The sequence below is a fragment of the Syngnathoides biaculeatus genome, chromosome 9 (assembly GCF_019802595.1).
Source record: "Syngnathoides biaculeatus isolate LvHL_M chromosome 9, ASM1980259v1, whole genome shotgun sequence".
NCBI classification, from domain to species: Eukaryota; Metazoa; Chordata; class Actinopteri; order Syngnathiformes; family Syngnathidae; genus Syngnathoides; species Syngnathoides biaculeatus.
Genome location: NC_084648.1, coordinates 9,277,580 through 9,295,229, shown reverse-complemented (window position 1 = coordinate 9,295,229; position 17,650 = coordinate 9,277,580). Strand labels below are relative to the sequence as shown.

The following is a 17,650-nucleotide window of genomic DNA, read 5'->3' as shown; positions in this document are numbered from 1 at the left end:
GTCGTATTGTGATGGACTTCAAACTTTCTAGGTGGCACTACTGAGCAAAAATACTCTTAAATGGGCTACTTTAAACCAAAATATCTGACTTTGTGTTCTAGTTCAGGCATTGGTCCTTGAAACATTTTATGCATCGTATTATGATAGACATGTCCACCAAATTTTCACTGAAACAGTGGTAATTTTTTTATTTTGTTTCCAGCAAAATAAATAAATAAAATTAAAGATTTAATCAATAAATGAATGAATGAATAAATAAATAAATAATCATGGAAAATAAATGTTTTGCATAAAACCTCTTTACTTGTCTCAACAAGGGTCATATCAACATAGATAATGAAATGGTTCACACACTTAAAAAATGTCCTGGGTTAAAAAAGTGGGAAAACAAAATCAATGGAAAACATCTGTTAGAATTGTTTTTTTGGTATGAAACTTTTCTACTTGTCAGAGTCAGCATAAATGACATTTCTAAACTTTTGGCAGCAGAAAAGCATCTCAAATATGTAGAATGATTTTATTTTCAAGCTCTTTGTTAATTTTATAATTTGGCCCGCACACAAGAGGAGGTTTTAATAAGCAGGGTGCTCAGTGGAGGAGAAACTTTAAACATGTAGGAAGTAAAAGTGAATCAAAGCAACCTGGTACGTACCAACAGGCAGCTCACAACCTGAAACATAACGTTTCACATAGTCACGTACATTCCAGATTGGGAAACATAATGTACAGTCGTGGATAAATATGGCACGTTAAGGGACTCCGTTCCGCTTTCTTACCATCCCGGTGGGCCTTCATCACGGGCTCTGATGGCTCCGAGGCCGGGCCGACGTGGTACGCGTTGAACGCAAACACTCGGAACAGGTAAGCGCGCTCGTCCGGGAAATCAAAGACGGCCAAACGAGGTGACTGAAGCTCCACGCCCGTGTTGACGCGACGCCATGTGCCGCCAGCAGCCCAACACTGACGGGACACCACAGACGACGAGCGACAACGTGGGACCTCCCAGCTAACAAGTCTTGAAAATACGCCCCTTTATGACGCACTTTTTGTTAACAAAAGATCTTCATTTGGATAGGCTTGTGATTTAGCACTGCTTTTTTGTCAAAGGTCTTCGACTTGATCTTCACTTTCTGTATGACCGGCTTTTGGTTTAAAGGCTTTGAAATGGGTCTGTTTGAGATTAGCTGACTTTTTGTGAACGAAGGACTTCACATTAGATCTCTCAGTGGTCGACAGTTATTGTGAACAAAGGAATATGATTTAGATCTTCTGCTTGTGCCCAACTAAACTTTTTGTGAACACACGAGTTGGATCTGGATCTTTTTTTGTGTGTGCTCAACTGACATTTGGTGACCAAGGGCTTCAATGGACCTTTCCGACCTGTCAATCACTCGTACAATAATAGCCAATCAGATAGCCGCATTGTCTTAACCCCTGGCTTGACCCGTCGCTTTACATGCTGAGTACGATTCCACAATTTTATCCTGTTGAATAGTTTGTGAGGCGTCAAACTTTTTTGCGTCTATCGCCAACGTTTCGCTGTAACTCTGACATTGCGTCCTGCTCCGTCCAAAATCTTAATTCCGTGTACATAACCCTTGGGTGAAATACTTGAGACCTCTCTGAAGAACTCTCTTGGACAAGTCCGACGCATTTGGCCAAAAACATACCCCAATATTATCTGGAATACGCGATAGAGGATCCAGTTCAAACCTATTATGTTCAGTTGCCATTTTGGAAGATTGTGGGGCATGGCAACTGTAGCTAATGGGGGCGGAGCTAAAGATCGCCAGTCGGAAAGGTCCATTTAGGACTTCTGTTTGTGCTTGTCTGACTTTTTGCGAATAAAAAACTTTGATTTGGATTTACCGTTTGTGAGTGACCAACCTTTTGTCAACAAAAGAATTTGTGTGATTGGGTAATTCTTTACAAAGAAAGGACCTTAATTTGGATTTTACATTTGTGCTTGACTATTTGTGCATGAAGGACTTTGATTTTAATGTACGGCCAGTCCTGGCCTACAGAGTGCACCTGGTTATAAGCCTCGGTACACAGAAAGAGTTTAACGCTAGCGGCTAGCAGGAAACTCTTTCTGTGTACCGAGGTTTACAACCGGGTACGCTAACGCTAGCGCCACATCACCGCATAAACTGCAGGCTTGAAAGCGTGTGAAAAAAATCGCGGCTTGTAGGCCAGAAATTACGGTACTGTTTGTGACTGACCAACCTTCTGTCAACATAAGACATTGAGCTAGCTCTTCCTTTTGTATTGCACTGATGCTTTTTCATTAACATTTTCTGATTGTCATTTCTGACATTTTGGAAAAAATGACTGATTTGGATCTGTCTCTGTTTGGGTGACATTTGGCAAGCAGGGGACTTTGATTTCAACCTTCTGTTGATTGACCTTTTGTGGACAAAGGACTAATTTGGCACCTCTGTTGTGACGACCAAGCGTTTTGTGAACTAAAGATTTTAATTTTGATCACACACACACGCGCACCTTCTCTACTGCATAGCACAGTGGCGCAGGGCCGCGCTGGCTGGGCGGCGTCCAGCTGATCACGACGTGTGTTTTGTAAATCTCGGACGCGTGCACATCGCAGGGCGGGCCAGGAATGGTTGCCTGGCCTGAGAACAAATTGGATTCATGGGTTCATTCATGCCTGGATTCATTAGGATTTTTTATGATAGGTTCAAGGTGAAAGGTTTGTGTTAAGGTTAGGATAATGGGCAGTTTGTGGTTGGCTAAGGTGGCTTTTCAGTCAGGTTTAAGGTTGTTTACAGTGGGGTTCAAATGAGGTTTAACGTTGTTTTATTTTTTTAAAGTGTGCTCAAGTTTGTATTTGGCTGTGATTCGTCTTGGTTTTAATTCAGATTCAAGGTGGGTTTAAGGTACTTGGGGTGGCTTTGAAATCAGGTTAAAGGTAGATTCATGGGGGGGGCTTAGGTCAGGATTAAGGTTGTATCAAGGTGGGTTTAAAGTGAGTTCAAGGTTGGTTTTGGGGGAGGAGGGTGGCGTTCAAGGTGTATTTAAACTCAGATTTGCGTTTGATTCAAGGCAGGTTAATTTTGATTATGGGTGAGTTTAAGTTTTGTTTCAGGTGAGATTAATGTGGTGTTTAGTGGATTTAAGGTTGCTTAAAGATCGTTTTTTTTGGGCAAGAATCAGGTAAGGTTAGTTGAGGGTTCTTTTAAAGGTGTGTTCAAAAGTGTTTTTGAAATGGGTTCAAAGTGGATTCAAGGCGTTTTTCAGGGTGGCACAGTAGCTACCACAATCCCGTCGTACTTTCCAGCTCATGATTCCTGGTGACAACATGGTACTTTCCCTGCCTCTTAATCACTGTAACGGAAAAGATCACAAGTGTGAAGCGGCGCATCTGTTTCCTTTTCCTTCATTTACCTTCGTGGCTACCTTCCAGCTTGGTGCTCTCGGCGGCATCCAGGGCCGTGACTCCGTGGGATGGGCGGGAGGCTCTGCTGACGCCGGCGCTGTTCACGGCTCGGACACGGAACTGGTACGAGTGGCCGGGCTTCAGGTTCTGGACCGGGTACTTGCACACCTTCACCGGGGCGTCGTTGCACTGGACCCACGAGTCGCTACCAACCTCACACCTGCAAAAATAAATAGCGTAGATACACGGAGCCTGTCTCAGCTATCTTCGGCCGAGAGGCAGGCTACACCCTGAACTGGTCGCCAGCCAATCATAAGGCACATATAAACAAACAACCCTTCACACTCACATTCATACCTATGGACAATTTAGAATCTTCAGTTAAGTTACCATGCATGTTTTTGGGATGTGGGAGGAAACCGGAGGCCCTGGAAAAAAATCCACGCAGGCAAGGGGAGAACATGTAACCTCCATTTGAACCCATTTTTATATTGTATTATTCATAATTATCCCTCCATCCATTTTCCTAGCCACTTATCCTCACAAGGGTGGCGTGAGTGCTGGAGCCTATCCCAGCTGTCAACGGGCAGGAGGCAGGGTACACCCTGAAGCGGTGGCCAGCCAATCGCACGGCACATAGAGACTCACAATCACACCTGGGGGCAATTTAGAGTGTCTAATTAATGTTGCATGTTTTTGGGATGTGGGAGGAAACTGGAGTGCCTGGAGGAAACCCACGCAGGCACAGGGAGAACATGCAAACTCCACACAGGTGGGGCCGGGATTGAATCCGGGTCCTTAGAACTGTGAGGCCAGCGCTTTCCAACTGGGCCACCATGCCGCCTATTCATAATTAATTTAATGCAATTGATTTTGCCAGTTATTGTTATTCTTATGATTTTACAGACATGTATTTACGTAAAAAAATGTAGTAAAACAGTTTAGCTTGATCAATTATGTAACCAATTATTCATAATTTTGTTATAATGCATTCAACAAAATTAAATACAATAATATTTTAAAAAATATTGCATTACCTTGTGGATGAAATTCGCTATATAAATACAATTGCTTTGCTTCACAATCAAGAAAATAAATACTTCAACAAGTTAAATGAAATGAAATAAATGAAAATTCTAAAAATTAATACATATATTTTAGGAAATGTGGAACGGTGGGGAAGCTGAAGAGCGTTAGCCTCACAGTTCTGAGGACCGGGGTTAAAATCCTGGCCCCGCACATCCCAAAAACATCCAACATTAATTGGACACTCTAAATTTGCCCCTAGGTGTGATTGTGAGTGTGACTGATTGTTTTCTCAATGTGCACTGCGATTGGTTGGCAACCAGTTCAGGGTGTACCACGCCTCATGCCCAATGACAACTGAGAATAGCTCCAGCAGTCCCGCGACCCTCGTGAGGATAATCAGCTTAGATAATGGATGGATGTTTTAAGAAATATTGCTAAAAGAATGCAGTGGGCTTTTGGGCTACATGCTAACTAGCAGCGCAACCGCACCTACCTGTCCACAAAGTAACCAGTGATGGGCGCCTCATTGACAGTATTGGGTGGTTTCCAGGCAACCAGGATGTATTCGGAGCTGATGTCATATGCCTTAACGCTCATGGGTGCTCCGGGGGCCCCGGCCACAGGTGGGGTGGCATCTTGGGGACAAATAAGAAGAAGTGATAAAATGCTAACATGCTAACACTAGCATTTGTTACCTGAAACAAAGAGGTAGGCGCAGTGCTCAGAGGTGCCGTCTTTTGTGAACACGCGGATTGTGTAAAGACCCTCGTCGTCCTTGGCCAAGTGGGGCAATACCAGATTGGCCACACCGCCACCAACTGACATGCCCACTAGGGGGCCGGGCTGCAGAAGTTTCTCTGGAATAGGACCACAACAACAAACATAGATGTTGAATAATCTTGGGACACTGTGGAACGAATCCAGAATCTTACTGATGAATAGTAAAACACTGTAAACATTTTTGAACATTATGGTATGAAAGGACTTTGTGAAATAACCACAGAACATTATGGAATAATTGTGAACTCTGGTGCATTAATTGTAGAACATTGTGGAATCAATGTAACTGCAGGATAGTTTAAGAAAATTATGAAGTACTTGTTGAAGAATTTGGAACATTATGAAATAATCATAAAACACTCTGGCGTAATTGTGTTGTTTCAAAATGTGGTTGTGGAATAATTGGAAAAACGTTGGAATCTTCACCGGAACAATTGTCGAATATCATGGATGAATCATAAAAAAATATGGAATATTGTACTGTACTTCTACAATGTGCGGTACGGTAGAACAACTGGTTAGAGCGTTGGCCTCACAGTTCTGAGGACCGGGGTTCAAATCCTGACCCTGCTAGTTTGCATGCTCTCCCCATGCCTGTGTGGCTTTTCTCCAGGAACTCCGGTTTCCTCCCACATCCCAAAAACATGCAACATAAATTGGACACTCTAAATTGCCCCTCGGTGTGATTGTGAGTGTTGTCTGTCTCTATGTACCCTGCGATTGGCTGGCGACCAGTTCAGGCTGTAGCCTGCCTCCTGCCCGTTGACAGCTGGGATAGGCTCCAGCACTCCCCGCGACCCTCGTGAGGATAAGTGGCAAAGAAAATGGATGGATGGATAAATTGTCCCTCCGTGTGATTGTGAGTGCGACCGTTGTCTGTCTCTGTGTGCCCTGCGATTGCCTGGCAACCAGTACAGGCTGTATGCCGCCTCCTGCCCGATGACACCTGGAATAGCCTCCAGAACCCTTGTGAGGATAGATGGCTCAGAAAATGGATGGATGGATGAATTCTACAATGCTGTGCAATAATTTTGCACTGTGGCAGTTTAATCCCAGAATACTATGGAATAATTGGAGAACATTGTGAAATGACTGCAGAATGTCATGGCTCACTCATAAAACCTGGTGGAATAATCATAGAACATTGGTGAATAATTTTGAAATATAATTATATATGACAGGACTATTCATGTAATGTGTAATAACCAAAGTTCTCTGTAGAAGGATCTATTGTTATGGAATAAATTCCGATGATTGTGGAATAATCGGAGAAGGCCTCACCATCTCGGTACCACTCGATGATGGGGAGAAGGTTGGGGAGATCGGGGACCACCACCAGGGAGCACTGCAGGCTGGCCGACTCGCCCTCCACGCCGAATGTGACCGGGAAACAATGCACCAGGCTCACCTCCAACTTACTGAAGTAGCTCCCGCTCAGACGGGGAACTACAATCGTGGAGGAAATGTACAATACTGTACTGTGGAATCAACATAGAACATGATGGAATATTCAAGTTTGTAAAGTCATAAAACATTGATGATTGTTTTGGAGCAGTTGTAGAACATAGTTCAATATGGGTAGCGCGTTCATAGTAATATTGTGTAACAGCTCTAAAACGTAATCATAGAATAGTATGGAATAATTGTAGCATGTTGTGGAATGTTTTTAGATTGCTGTGTAACAACTGCAGAACCTTGTACAATATTCATATTTATGTGGTGAAATAATTTCAGTTACGAAATGACTATATTGCTATGGGATAATTGTAGAAAATTTGGGAACAATCATACAACATCATGTAGTAGCTGTAGAACGTCATTACGGTATCATATAAAGTGGAATAATCATAAAACGCGGAATAATCTTGCAATATGGTGGAATATTTGTAGAACATTTTGGAATAAGATGTACAAGGCCATGGAGTAATCATATAGTAGAGAATAATCTTACAACATTGTGGATTAGCTGTAGAACATTTTAGAATACTCATAATTGAGGAATATCAATCGGAGACATGGAATAATCATAAACATTCTGAAGTAATTGTCGCATGTCAGAATGTCTTCCAGATAAAGGCATGTGAAGCGATTCAAGTTGCATAATTGTATAAATTAATAACCATAAACTGGTAAGTGCAAATATAGTGGATTAATCATAGAACATTGAGCAATATTCATACATTGCTACTGAACAAAAGTAGAATATTGTGGAATACTGTATGACATTCTCAGATTATTTTAAATTGTTGTGAAGTAATTGTAGGTTGCAGTGCAATAATTAGACTATGTAATAACTGTAGAATTTTGTGTAACAGTCATTGTGCAGGCGGGACGGTGGTTCAGCTGGTAAAGCACTGGCCTCACAGTTCTGAGGTCCCGGGTTCAATCCTGGACCCGCCTGTGTGGAGTTCGCATGTTCTCCCCGTGCCTGCGCCGGTTTTTTCCGGGCACTCCGGTTTCCTCTCACATCTCAGAAACATGGACGAGACTCTCTGAATTGCCCCTAGGTGTGATTGTGAGTGCGGTCGTTTGTCTCGATGTGCCCTGCGATTGGCTGGCAACCAGTTCAAGGTGTACCCAGCCTCCCGCCCATTGACAGCTGGGATAGCCTCCAGTACTCCCACGACCCCTCGTGAGGATAAGCGATTAAGAAAATGGATGGATGGAGTAATTTGTGGAATAATGCTAGAACATTGCTCATCAGTGTGTAATAATTACAGAAAGTTGTGGAACAATCGTGTAACGTCGTGGAATAGTCATCAATTGGTTGGGGAATCAGCAGATTGTTTTATGAATAATTTTAAGACATTGTCAAAAAGTCGTACATTGTTGTTGAATAATTGTAGCTAATTGACGATTGCTGTGGAATAATTGTAGAATGTTGTGAAATCATACCTCTATGTTTAAAGTAAACTGTTTAAGATTTCAAGTCCACGTGACCTTACCTATCCCGATCTGGCTGGACCATCCACCTCCAGTTCCTCCTGCGCAGACACGAGAGCGGTTCCAACGTCATTGTTCTGCGGCCCAACATGTACATGTAACGTAGACTTACTCCTGACGGTGACTGTGGCCGCGCTGGTGGCTGTGCCGTGCGAGTTGGTGGCCACGGCGCTGTAATCTGCAGTGTCGCTTACTACGCACCTGGAAAAAACAAACACATGGCGGAATAATGGCGGAACAATGAAATCATTATATGACAATGTGGAATAATTGGAAAACATTGTCTAAAGATCACAGATAAGTGCTTGGAGAGTTAAATGTGTTTTTTAGGTTGCACTTGGTGTAAAAAGTTTGAGAATGCTTTAGAATATGGTGGCAACATTGTGGACTGTGAATACGATGATGGTGGAGTTCAAAATCTGCAGACAGATGATGACGGTAAAGGCAGCGCTACCGTAGTCGGGTGAGAATAGAAGAAGAAATATGACCTCTACCGTGCTCACAGACTATTTTAAAGGCGTCTCCTTGAGCACAGCATGGCAAAATAAGAAGGGGGGACACTGTGGAATATTCACAGAACACTGTGGGACGATGGTGGATCAGGATGGCAAATTGTACAACATTCCGGAATGTGGAATCGTTGCAGAACATTACAGAATGTTTGTGGAAAGATTGTGGATTGGTGTTGAACAATCACAGCTTGATGTGGAATATTTGTAAAATATTGTGGTTGAATCCTGTTTGCGAGGCTCCTCTTTTGACTCCTCGACGACCATGCGGCGAATTGAGGAGACGTGTGCTTGGCCTCACACAGCGAAGAAAGCTCCAATGACGCAAAGGTCAGCAGAGCTTGAAACAGCTGAAGAGTCTTGAAGGAGAGCAATGGGCCAGCAAGAAGCCCCTCCCCCCCTCCCCCATTACACCCTTCAAACATTTCACCCCACTGCCCAAAATGTCCCCTCGCACATTGTTTGCATGGAAGATCAGCGCCGGGCTTGACTTTATGACGCTTACAGTATGCTGTTCTGAGAACGCGTGTCTTGAGAGAAGGCTTTGGATCAGGGTGGGAAAAGTACGACCCACCCTGTTCTTCGATCAGGCCTAATCGGGACTTCTGCAACGGAAGATGCAGCTGGGTCGCATTGTGACAAGATTTCCCCAAAACTGTCCAAAAGCCAACTCTGGTTGGAACAGCAACTTCCAACAGAGTACCACGCAGAGTAATCAGATAATGAGTTGTGGAGAAATGTTTTTTGTTTGTTTGTTTTTTTCTGGGTGTGAGAAAAAAAATTATTCCTTGGGGAAGGTTTTTGCGTAATATTATATCGCCTATCTGGTGAAAAAAATGCATTCAAATGAGAACAACTTTGACCATTATGGCTTGTCTGCTGCTTGGAAACCCTTCTCCGATTGGCGGACAGCTTTCACTTAAAAATATCCACCAATAAGCTTTTACGGGCAGAAATTCCAAAGAGTTTGCTAAGTGGACACATTAAAATTACCATGACGTTTGAAAGTATAATTTGCCCGAAAAACTCAACGTAAAGAACCCATATTAGACATTAATCATGAGAAGAGCAGAACTTTTCCAGTCACACGAGTTACTAAAGTGACAAATCTAACTAATGTAAAACTATCTGTAATAGTGCCACCATAGAGGTGGTTTATATGTAATGCTCATGAAATGAATTGTATTATTCATTTTATGCTAAGTTGAACGAAGATTTAAAACCATATTGCCCTTCCAGTTTTTTAATTGATTGACGTTTAGCTGTTTTTATATTTGGATTAGTGTTCATCACTATTGTTTGTTAGCATTTGTTTGTGTTTGTGCTGTCATACCTGCTAATGATCAAACTGTGTACTCCATACTTGCTCTCAATCTTGTACTTTCCTGGAGCACTCAGAGGGTCCACTGGGACGCCTCCTTTGTACCTGCACACAAGCGCAATTCTTTAACCCAGGAACGTTGTGTGATAATGATACTGTAATACATTGTGGAATAATTGCAGAACATGACTTGATGGTGGTAGAATATAAATTGGAATACATTTAATAATTGTCGAGTGCTGTGGAATAATTGGAATAAATTTCAAAAGAATAAGATTGAAGAAAATAGTGGAGTAACTAAAGAATATTGTGTGAATTGCAGAACTTGCAGAATGTTGTGCAACGAATCAAGTTTAAATCGTCATAAGGTGAGTAAGCATTGTGCAATTTCAAAAACCATGTCGAAATAATCATAGAATGTTGCAAAATAATTATTGAAGAACATTTATGAATGATTAACTGTAATAATCATAAATATTGTTGAATGATTATACAATGTTGTGGAATCATGATAGTACACTGGAATAATCACCATGTTGTGTAATAATCAGAATAATTGTATAACGGTGAAGAATGCAGTGGAGTAAAAAAAATAATGTATAATCTTGTGAAATTAATATAAAATGCTGTGGAATAATTGCATACTGTTGTGAAATAGAACAATCATTAAATTGTGTGGAATTAATGGGATTGGATCAATGATAGAACGATCAATAATTTTACAACATTGTAGCAATACCTTCAAATAATAAAAATCATAAATCTTATGGAACCACTAGCAAACTGAAAACTGCTGTGACATTATCATATAACATTGCGAGGACATGGACAGAACATTGTGGAATAATGCAAACAACAAAAAAAAAAGTGGAATAACTCTCGAACATTGTTGAGTAAATGGTAGTGCAGTGTAAATGCAGAATAAAAAGAGATCAAAATATGTGTTTGTGACCATTTGACGATGGGCCTGGGGGTCCCCAGCACGGTGCAGAAGAGTTTGACAGGCATCTTCTCCCACACGGTGTGAGGCCGCAAGGCCACGATGAAGTCGGGCATGCGCGGGATTTCCTCCAGCAAATCCACTTTCCTGTACATCTTCTCCTTCACCTTACGCACAAGACGGGCACTTTGAAAAACAGGATCACGGCTTTGGTTTTCGGACTGGACCAGGCTCGCCTTGCCTCTCTCTCGATGGCCAGACTATCGACTTGGGCCTTGGTGGAGATCCTCATCCTTTGGAGCTCCTCTTGGATGGCAGCCAAGCCCTTTTCCAATTTTGTGCTCACTCGCTGGTACTCCTCAGTCCCTTCTGTCTCTTCTCTGGTCCTACGGTGTGCAAACTCATTCTTATTAGACAGTAATACATGACATATGATACACAAATTCAGGAATATGAATGACTCGCATCGCATCAAATCGAAATTGATTTGTATTGTATCTTAAATGGAGTGAATCATATCACAACTGATGTCTGATTGTATCTTCATTGTCATGAAAACAACAAGATCTAATTGCAATTGGAGTGAATCGTATCATAACTGGAGTGAATAATACATCAGAATGAAAGTGAATTGCATCGTATAATAAATAGATGGATGAACTCCAATCACATGACATGACTCCAATGGATGGATCCGTGAGAATGATTGACAGCTCCCTTTTGACCAATTAGTGAGCGTCATTTTCTGAACTCCGCCCATGCTGTCCACATCCGGGATCGTGTGCCCACAAACAGAGCGCGCGCTTACTTTAAGCCTAAATTCTATCAAGGATTCGACTCGGTTTGACTTTGACTTTCGTAAGACTCGACTTAACTTCAAAAGTCTTAGCAAGTTTGTATTACCCAAGTCACAAATTGACTTGCTTGAATTTTAGCGGGGACTCGACTTGCTTGATTTTTGCTACAGAATTTGCTTGAAACATGAATGTTGAGACTTAACTTACTTCTGACTTAGCTCGCATCTCTGCTACATAACAAAAGAGCAGCTCTAAAATTTGGGTCAGCGCGGCAAAGTGTTAGCTTATAGCTCAGAATAGCATAACATTACTGACATGTCGTGCCATCCTCACCTCTGCCGAAACACCGGTATGGTGTAGTACTCTGATTCCGCCATTGCCTCTGTGGCCGTGGCCTGCGCCTGGCTCCTCGACCTGGAGCTTGACTTCCTGTTGAAGGGGGAAACAAAAGTTCTTCTTCTTGTCTGATTACTTGTTTTCATGACGGCCAAACATTGTGGAAAAAGTGCATAAAGTTGTGGAATGACTGCAAAGCATGGTGGAATATGTAAAGACCAGAGTAAGATGATTGCAGAACATTATGGAATACATGTAAAACACAGTGGGATGATCCAGAAGATTGTGGAATGAGGTTGGAACATTCCAGAGCGGAAGATACAGCAGAGCATCAGAGGCTGGTCTATTTTACAATGTAGGGCCTGCAGCTTGTCGGGCAAAGCATCAGCTGCTTTTGGGAAACCAAAACAACAAGTAGAAAGTGCAGCCAGCTAGTCGATGGAAAACCATCCTGTCCAAGCGTCACATGATGCGATAGCCAACCGAGCAAAAGCAGCAGAAAGCTCTTCGATGAAGGCACAAAGCTCAGCGTGAAGTTTTACGTCAAACTACAAGCGGACAACAAGTGGCGGAACCTTCAAATTTGTACCATGTCAGGAAAAATATGCATTTAAACTTTAAACCCCCATTTTTTTCTGGCTTCTTCTTTACAGTGTCCTTGTGTACTCAAAAAGGCAAAGTCACTAACTTTCTTATTGATTATTAATAACATGCTTTTACACTTACAGCTTCGTTGACCTCTGTCATCATATGACAGAGGGAAATTTTTTTTTCCATTAATGAAAATTTGGTTTTATCGTTATATCTATTATTCCTGTTTGTTGTTTACATTTTTATAGATGAATTTGACCATATTTTTGAGGGGAAAATACGTTGAAACTCATGTTCAAAGATCCATAATGATATACATAATGTGCGATATACTGGAGTTTCTTTTGATTTGCATTGGGTTTTGTAGCTATCCTGTGCCACTTTTTTTTTCGGTTATCCAAGGCACAGTTATAGTATCATTGATTTTATGCTTTGTAGGGTGTTCTTGAGGGTCCATAAAGGTGCTGATTAAAAAAAAAAAAAAAAAAAAAAAAAAAAGGGGGTTATAATTCAGTAACCTTTGGAAGACGGTTAGCCAAAGCTCTGACCCAAAGTTCATTATTGATTTAAAGTTTTTACGACATATTTATTTTTGTTTTCCGTAATTTTAGTGAGTAAGTCAGGTAGAGAATTAAATTACAAGTTTACATAGACAACCTAGCCAGGAGTCTAAGAAACTTTCTGCAGACACAATATTAATAGCGAACAAGTACAATCACACTAAATTCTACGTTATCCTTAAAAAAAAAAAAACCCTTGTTTAACTTATTACAAGTCACTGACAGTTTCATTGTTTCTAGTGGTTAAATAAATAAGATTAAAAGCAAACCGTTAACAAAAACCTTTTTAATTATTCCCTAAAATCCATTGGATACATTTAATGGACTTTATTTTGGCATTCACAATCTTTTTAAAATTGCACTTATTTTTTCAGTTCTTTTACAGGTTCTATGAACACTTTAACCACCTACATAAAAACGTGTATTATCTATTCCCTTGGGCAGTTATAAAGCTTTAAAAATATGAGACTCTATCAAATAGATATGTCATTTTATGGAAAAAAAGAGCACAATAATGTACTTTTTTTTTTTTTTCAAAAGTTTGGGATGTCTGCATATTTTTATTGTTTTCTACTGATTTTAGCTTGTGTTTTTAATACATGGAAATAATTTTGAAATATGAAATTTTACCTAAAGTGATTATTTCATTAGAATAGTGTCCAATGACACAACAAAATGTGTTATTTGTAGATAATTTACCACCTGTCCTACAGACTGTCTTCTACCTGAGAGGCGTTTTTGTACAACCCCCACTCCCCCTACTTGCCCCACATGTACGCTTAAGTTGAACGCAGCCAAGCAGCGAGGCAGCGTCCCACCATAACGTACCTTTGTGCCGCCTTCAGAGAGATGACACGCTTGGTGCTGTACTGATAAGCGAGATCGCTTTTTACTTGGCTGCCGCGATCTCGCTTATACCAGGGAATGATTTTGGAAGCCATGATGGGAACACTGGAAAGGAAGGAGACCTTGTGCGTGACCAAAGAGGAAGGGAGGGAAGGGGACACCAAACGTTAGCCATCACATCACCACCATGTGGTGGTCATATTGTATGACCTCTTAGTGTTTTTGTTATTATTAGTGTATTGGAAAATAATATAAGAATAGAATCATCATAGTGTTCCTCCACGATTTTGCACTATTTTTAACCGTTTTTATTTGAATGGTTTTTAGAGTACATAAGCAAGTCCCAGTTTAGAGATTTGTTCCCTTCAGTGTAGTATCAAATTGTGCCATTTCATGGCGAGCAGCACTGAACTCGACTAGAAATGATAATGAACAGCAAGAAGAGGCTGAGAAGGTTGTTGACATCAGTGCACCTTGTGTATGAAAATAGCAGTTGTCTTACAGTTGAGAATTATCACAACATCAATGCTAACTTCCATTAGCATGTCTACACTGTTCGTTTCTGCTAAATCCATTGTTTGTGTGAATAATTCAACTATTTGTGCTCCAACTAAGAAACGTGCCTCACATTACGAATGGAATCGTTCTTTTGGCATGTAAAAGAGTGGCCCAACTGATGAAGCCTGCTGGATGAGAGCAAAACGATGTTCTTAAGACAAAAAGAACAGTCCACTTGCGATTGATTCAATTCCCTGAGAAACAATCAACAGTTTTTTATGGAGTGGGCAAAGAAGTGTTTCAAGCCAAGGGTAGGGTTTCAAACATAGATTAAGATTTCATGTCAGGGTTTTAAACTCAAATCAGGGTTTCATAGTAGAGCTCCAAGCCTTGGTTAGTCTGTCAAGACACTTTTAGGATTTAAAGTTATACTTTTAACCCATGCCAGGGTCAAGCATGGGTTAGGGTTTCAAGACGGGTTTTGGATCTAAGTTGGGGTTTCAAGACTTCGTTAGAAAACGTCCTGCCCCAAAAAAAAAAAAGGGGTCAAGCCTGGTTTAGTCTTTCAACTTCAGGTTCCAAGCCTGGGTTAGGGTTTCAAAGAATTTCAAGATTTTCAAGGTAAGATTTGAAGATGGGGTTAGGGTTTCAAGCCAGCGTTGGGGTTAAATAGTAGTTAGTAGTAGTAGTTTACTCTTTCTATTCATCTGATCCTAAATAAAAGTGGAGAAAAAACCCAAACATCTGCAATACTATTGTGCTGAACATGTATACAAAGAGTAACTACACAACTAATCAGTTTGTACTGCTCTCATGACTAACAGAAACACAGTCACAAAGAGGGGAGTAAAATATGGTAAATTGATGATTTAAATACCATCTAGTTTAAAATCCCAGCAGGAAACATCATCATTGTTCCCAATCAAATTGTCTTCACATTCACATCATAGATGACAAACCAATGCCAGTTCACGCAAGAACTGCAAAAACTGATGAAATGGCAGAACGTGCATGCCATCCTAGTAGGTGGCAACATCTTGTTTCTAAACACATTTAAATCCCGACTGGTTCCAACGTACTGGCCAGCAGGAAACAACTAACACAAAAGCAAAATAACTCAGGCCAAGACATTTCATTTTTTTTTTTAAGTCTCTGAAACCAGTTGTGTCAATTTTTTTCCCTTCTGTGATCATGCAACAAGATCCTGCTACATGTAACACAGCGACATCTCAGCATACTTCAACTCAAATGACAAAATATGAAGTTAACAGTGAGGAAATACCGCGACCGAGCTCATCTTCAATTGTAAACAAGAGACCCAATGCTACCCGTTTCCATACCATTAGTTGTCGCAGACAACTTCAGCGTGCCTTTTTACGGTAAATCCTTTTCTCTCATGAACTCTTTCCACCAAGGGAAGGCGAACCTGGTGTATATCCTCTTTTGAATGCTCTGCTGCCCAAGTTGCCTTTTTCACTTTCACATTGATGGTGTAACTGTCTCCATTCCACATCCATGGTCCTGAATTATGCTGCTGCAGTCATCCTGGAATATTGTAATAAACTAATCTTGTCCTCGGGTATCTCAATCTAACAGCATAGATAGTCCACATTTGGTACTATGTCTTCCCTTATGGCGGCTGTAGTTTCAAGATGGCAGAGTATCTTGGCGCTCCCCTTCTGAGTCACCACTCTTGTGTATAAATAAATATAAAATTCTTTCCTTACGAGAACAAATTACATTGTAAGAAGATGTCGTAATACACCAATAATAACTCACATATGTAAACGTAGACATCAATTATGGCCAGGAAACATCTGAAAATGCCACACAATGTCCCTAAACAGACAAACAAATAAATGAGTCCTCAAACCATGAAATTTAGTTGAAATGAAAACACCAACAAAAAAAAATTCAAGAAGCCAAGATGGAGAACAGACAGGAAGTCTTCCACTTTGGTGTAAAGTGGCCATTTTACACTGCAGCAAATCTTCTAAACGTGATAACTCCATTTAAACAGTGTTTTAAAATTAAACCCCTAAAACCAGTTTTACTTAGCAGCATGACATTTGGTATACGTCTACGAGGAGACCCCCCCCCCCCACACACACACACAGAAAGTCTCAAGAAGCCATTGTCCAAAGGTGACACAAGAGGTCTGCTATTTTCCTTTGAAACTGCCATTTTATTCTCAGTTTGGCCGTTTCCACTAAAAAATGACTAAACTCAACTTAAAAAAAATTCAGCCTTTAAAGCTGGTTCCACTCAGCAACATGAAACTTGGTAGGCATCTTTATCATTTGTAGACTAGAGCCACAAAAAATAATCCAAACACCATGACTGAAAAGACACGTGAAGTCTCCCAATTTGGTATGAAGTGGTTTCCAGAGGATTTCAAAAACAAACTCTCCTAAACCATTTACTTCAATTGGTACCAAATTTTAACCACATATTCCGGAGAGACTTGCCAAAAATAATTCAATAATTCAACTCCACAAGATCCAAACTTGACCATGCGTTTCACTGAGCAACCTGAAATTCGGCTAATGTGTCAAAGGACAGACTCGACGGCCCTTGAAACATTTGGCCTGAGGAGCTAGCGCCGCTCAGCTATGAATAGCTTACAGCCATTGGCCGTGATTAGATACAGTAAGTGGAAGTGGGAATAAAATTCTGTCATTACCGCTACAAAATCCTTCAATGTGATACCGCTGAATGCAGTACAGTAATCCTTCTTATACTGTGGTTTGAATTTATAATTGAGTGAAAAAGCAGATGTGCTTCTACTCTGGAAATACGGAATTTTGAATATGCCTGTTGTGGAAACTCGAGATGAAACGCATTACTTATTCATGTTTCAAGTTTATGTAGTCATAAGACATGATAAAAACTGCAAATATAAAAATAAAATTTACAGAATGTTCGTAAAAAGGAAAAAAATACAACCCATTTTTCTGACAGATTATTATTTTCTAGATTCTTAAATTTTAGAGTGGATTAATTTATATAGAGAAGTGTTTTCAAATTCAAAGAATGTTAAAAATGTATTTACATTTTTTTAAATTCTAAAACAATCTGAGAGGAATTGTATAAATTTTTTACATTA

At 40.6% G+C, this 17,650-nt stretch overlaps 1 protein-coding gene across 11 annotated transcripts in view; it reads right to left on the bottom strand.

Annotated features, from left to right (window-relative positions):
* myom2a (myomesin 2a) overlaps positions 1-17,650 on the bottom strand; it is a 38,844-nt gene that overhangs the window by 17,539 nt on the left and 3,655 nt on the right. For 4 of the 11 annotated variants that reach the window (XM_061830791.1, XM_061830800.1, XM_061830792.1 and 1 more), the window contains 11 exons: positions 14,029-14,168; positions 12,047-12,142; positions 11,158-11,302; positions 10,929-11,083; positions 9,989-10,081; positions 8,259-8,347; positions 8,149-8,187; positions 6,485-6,649; positions 5,119-5,280; positions 4,917-5,058; positions 3,403-3,614 (listed from right to left, as the gene is read on the bottom strand). In XM_061830791.1, coding sequence (XP_061686775.1) covers positions 3,403-3,614; positions 4,917-5,058; positions 5,119-5,280; positions 6,485-6,649; positions 8,149-8,187; positions 8,259-8,347; positions 9,989-10,081; positions 10,929-11,083; positions 11,158-11,302; positions 12,047-12,142; positions 14,029-14,141 — 1,411 coding nt within the window. In that variant the 5' untranslated portion in view covers positions 14,142-14,168. Of the gene's footprint in view, positions 1-652; positions 671-776; positions 961-2,502; positions 2,631-3,288; positions 3,343-3,402; positions 3,615-4,916; positions 5,059-5,118; positions 5,281-6,484; positions 6,650-8,148; positions 8,188-8,258; positions 8,348-9,988; positions 10,082-10,928; positions 11,084-11,157; positions 11,303-12,046; positions 12,143-14,028; positions 14,169-16,323; positions 16,354-17,650 lie in introns of those variants that run through there. The other 7 variants (XM_061830799.1, XM_061830798.1, XM_061830794.1 and 4 more) reach the window with 4 other exon arrangements.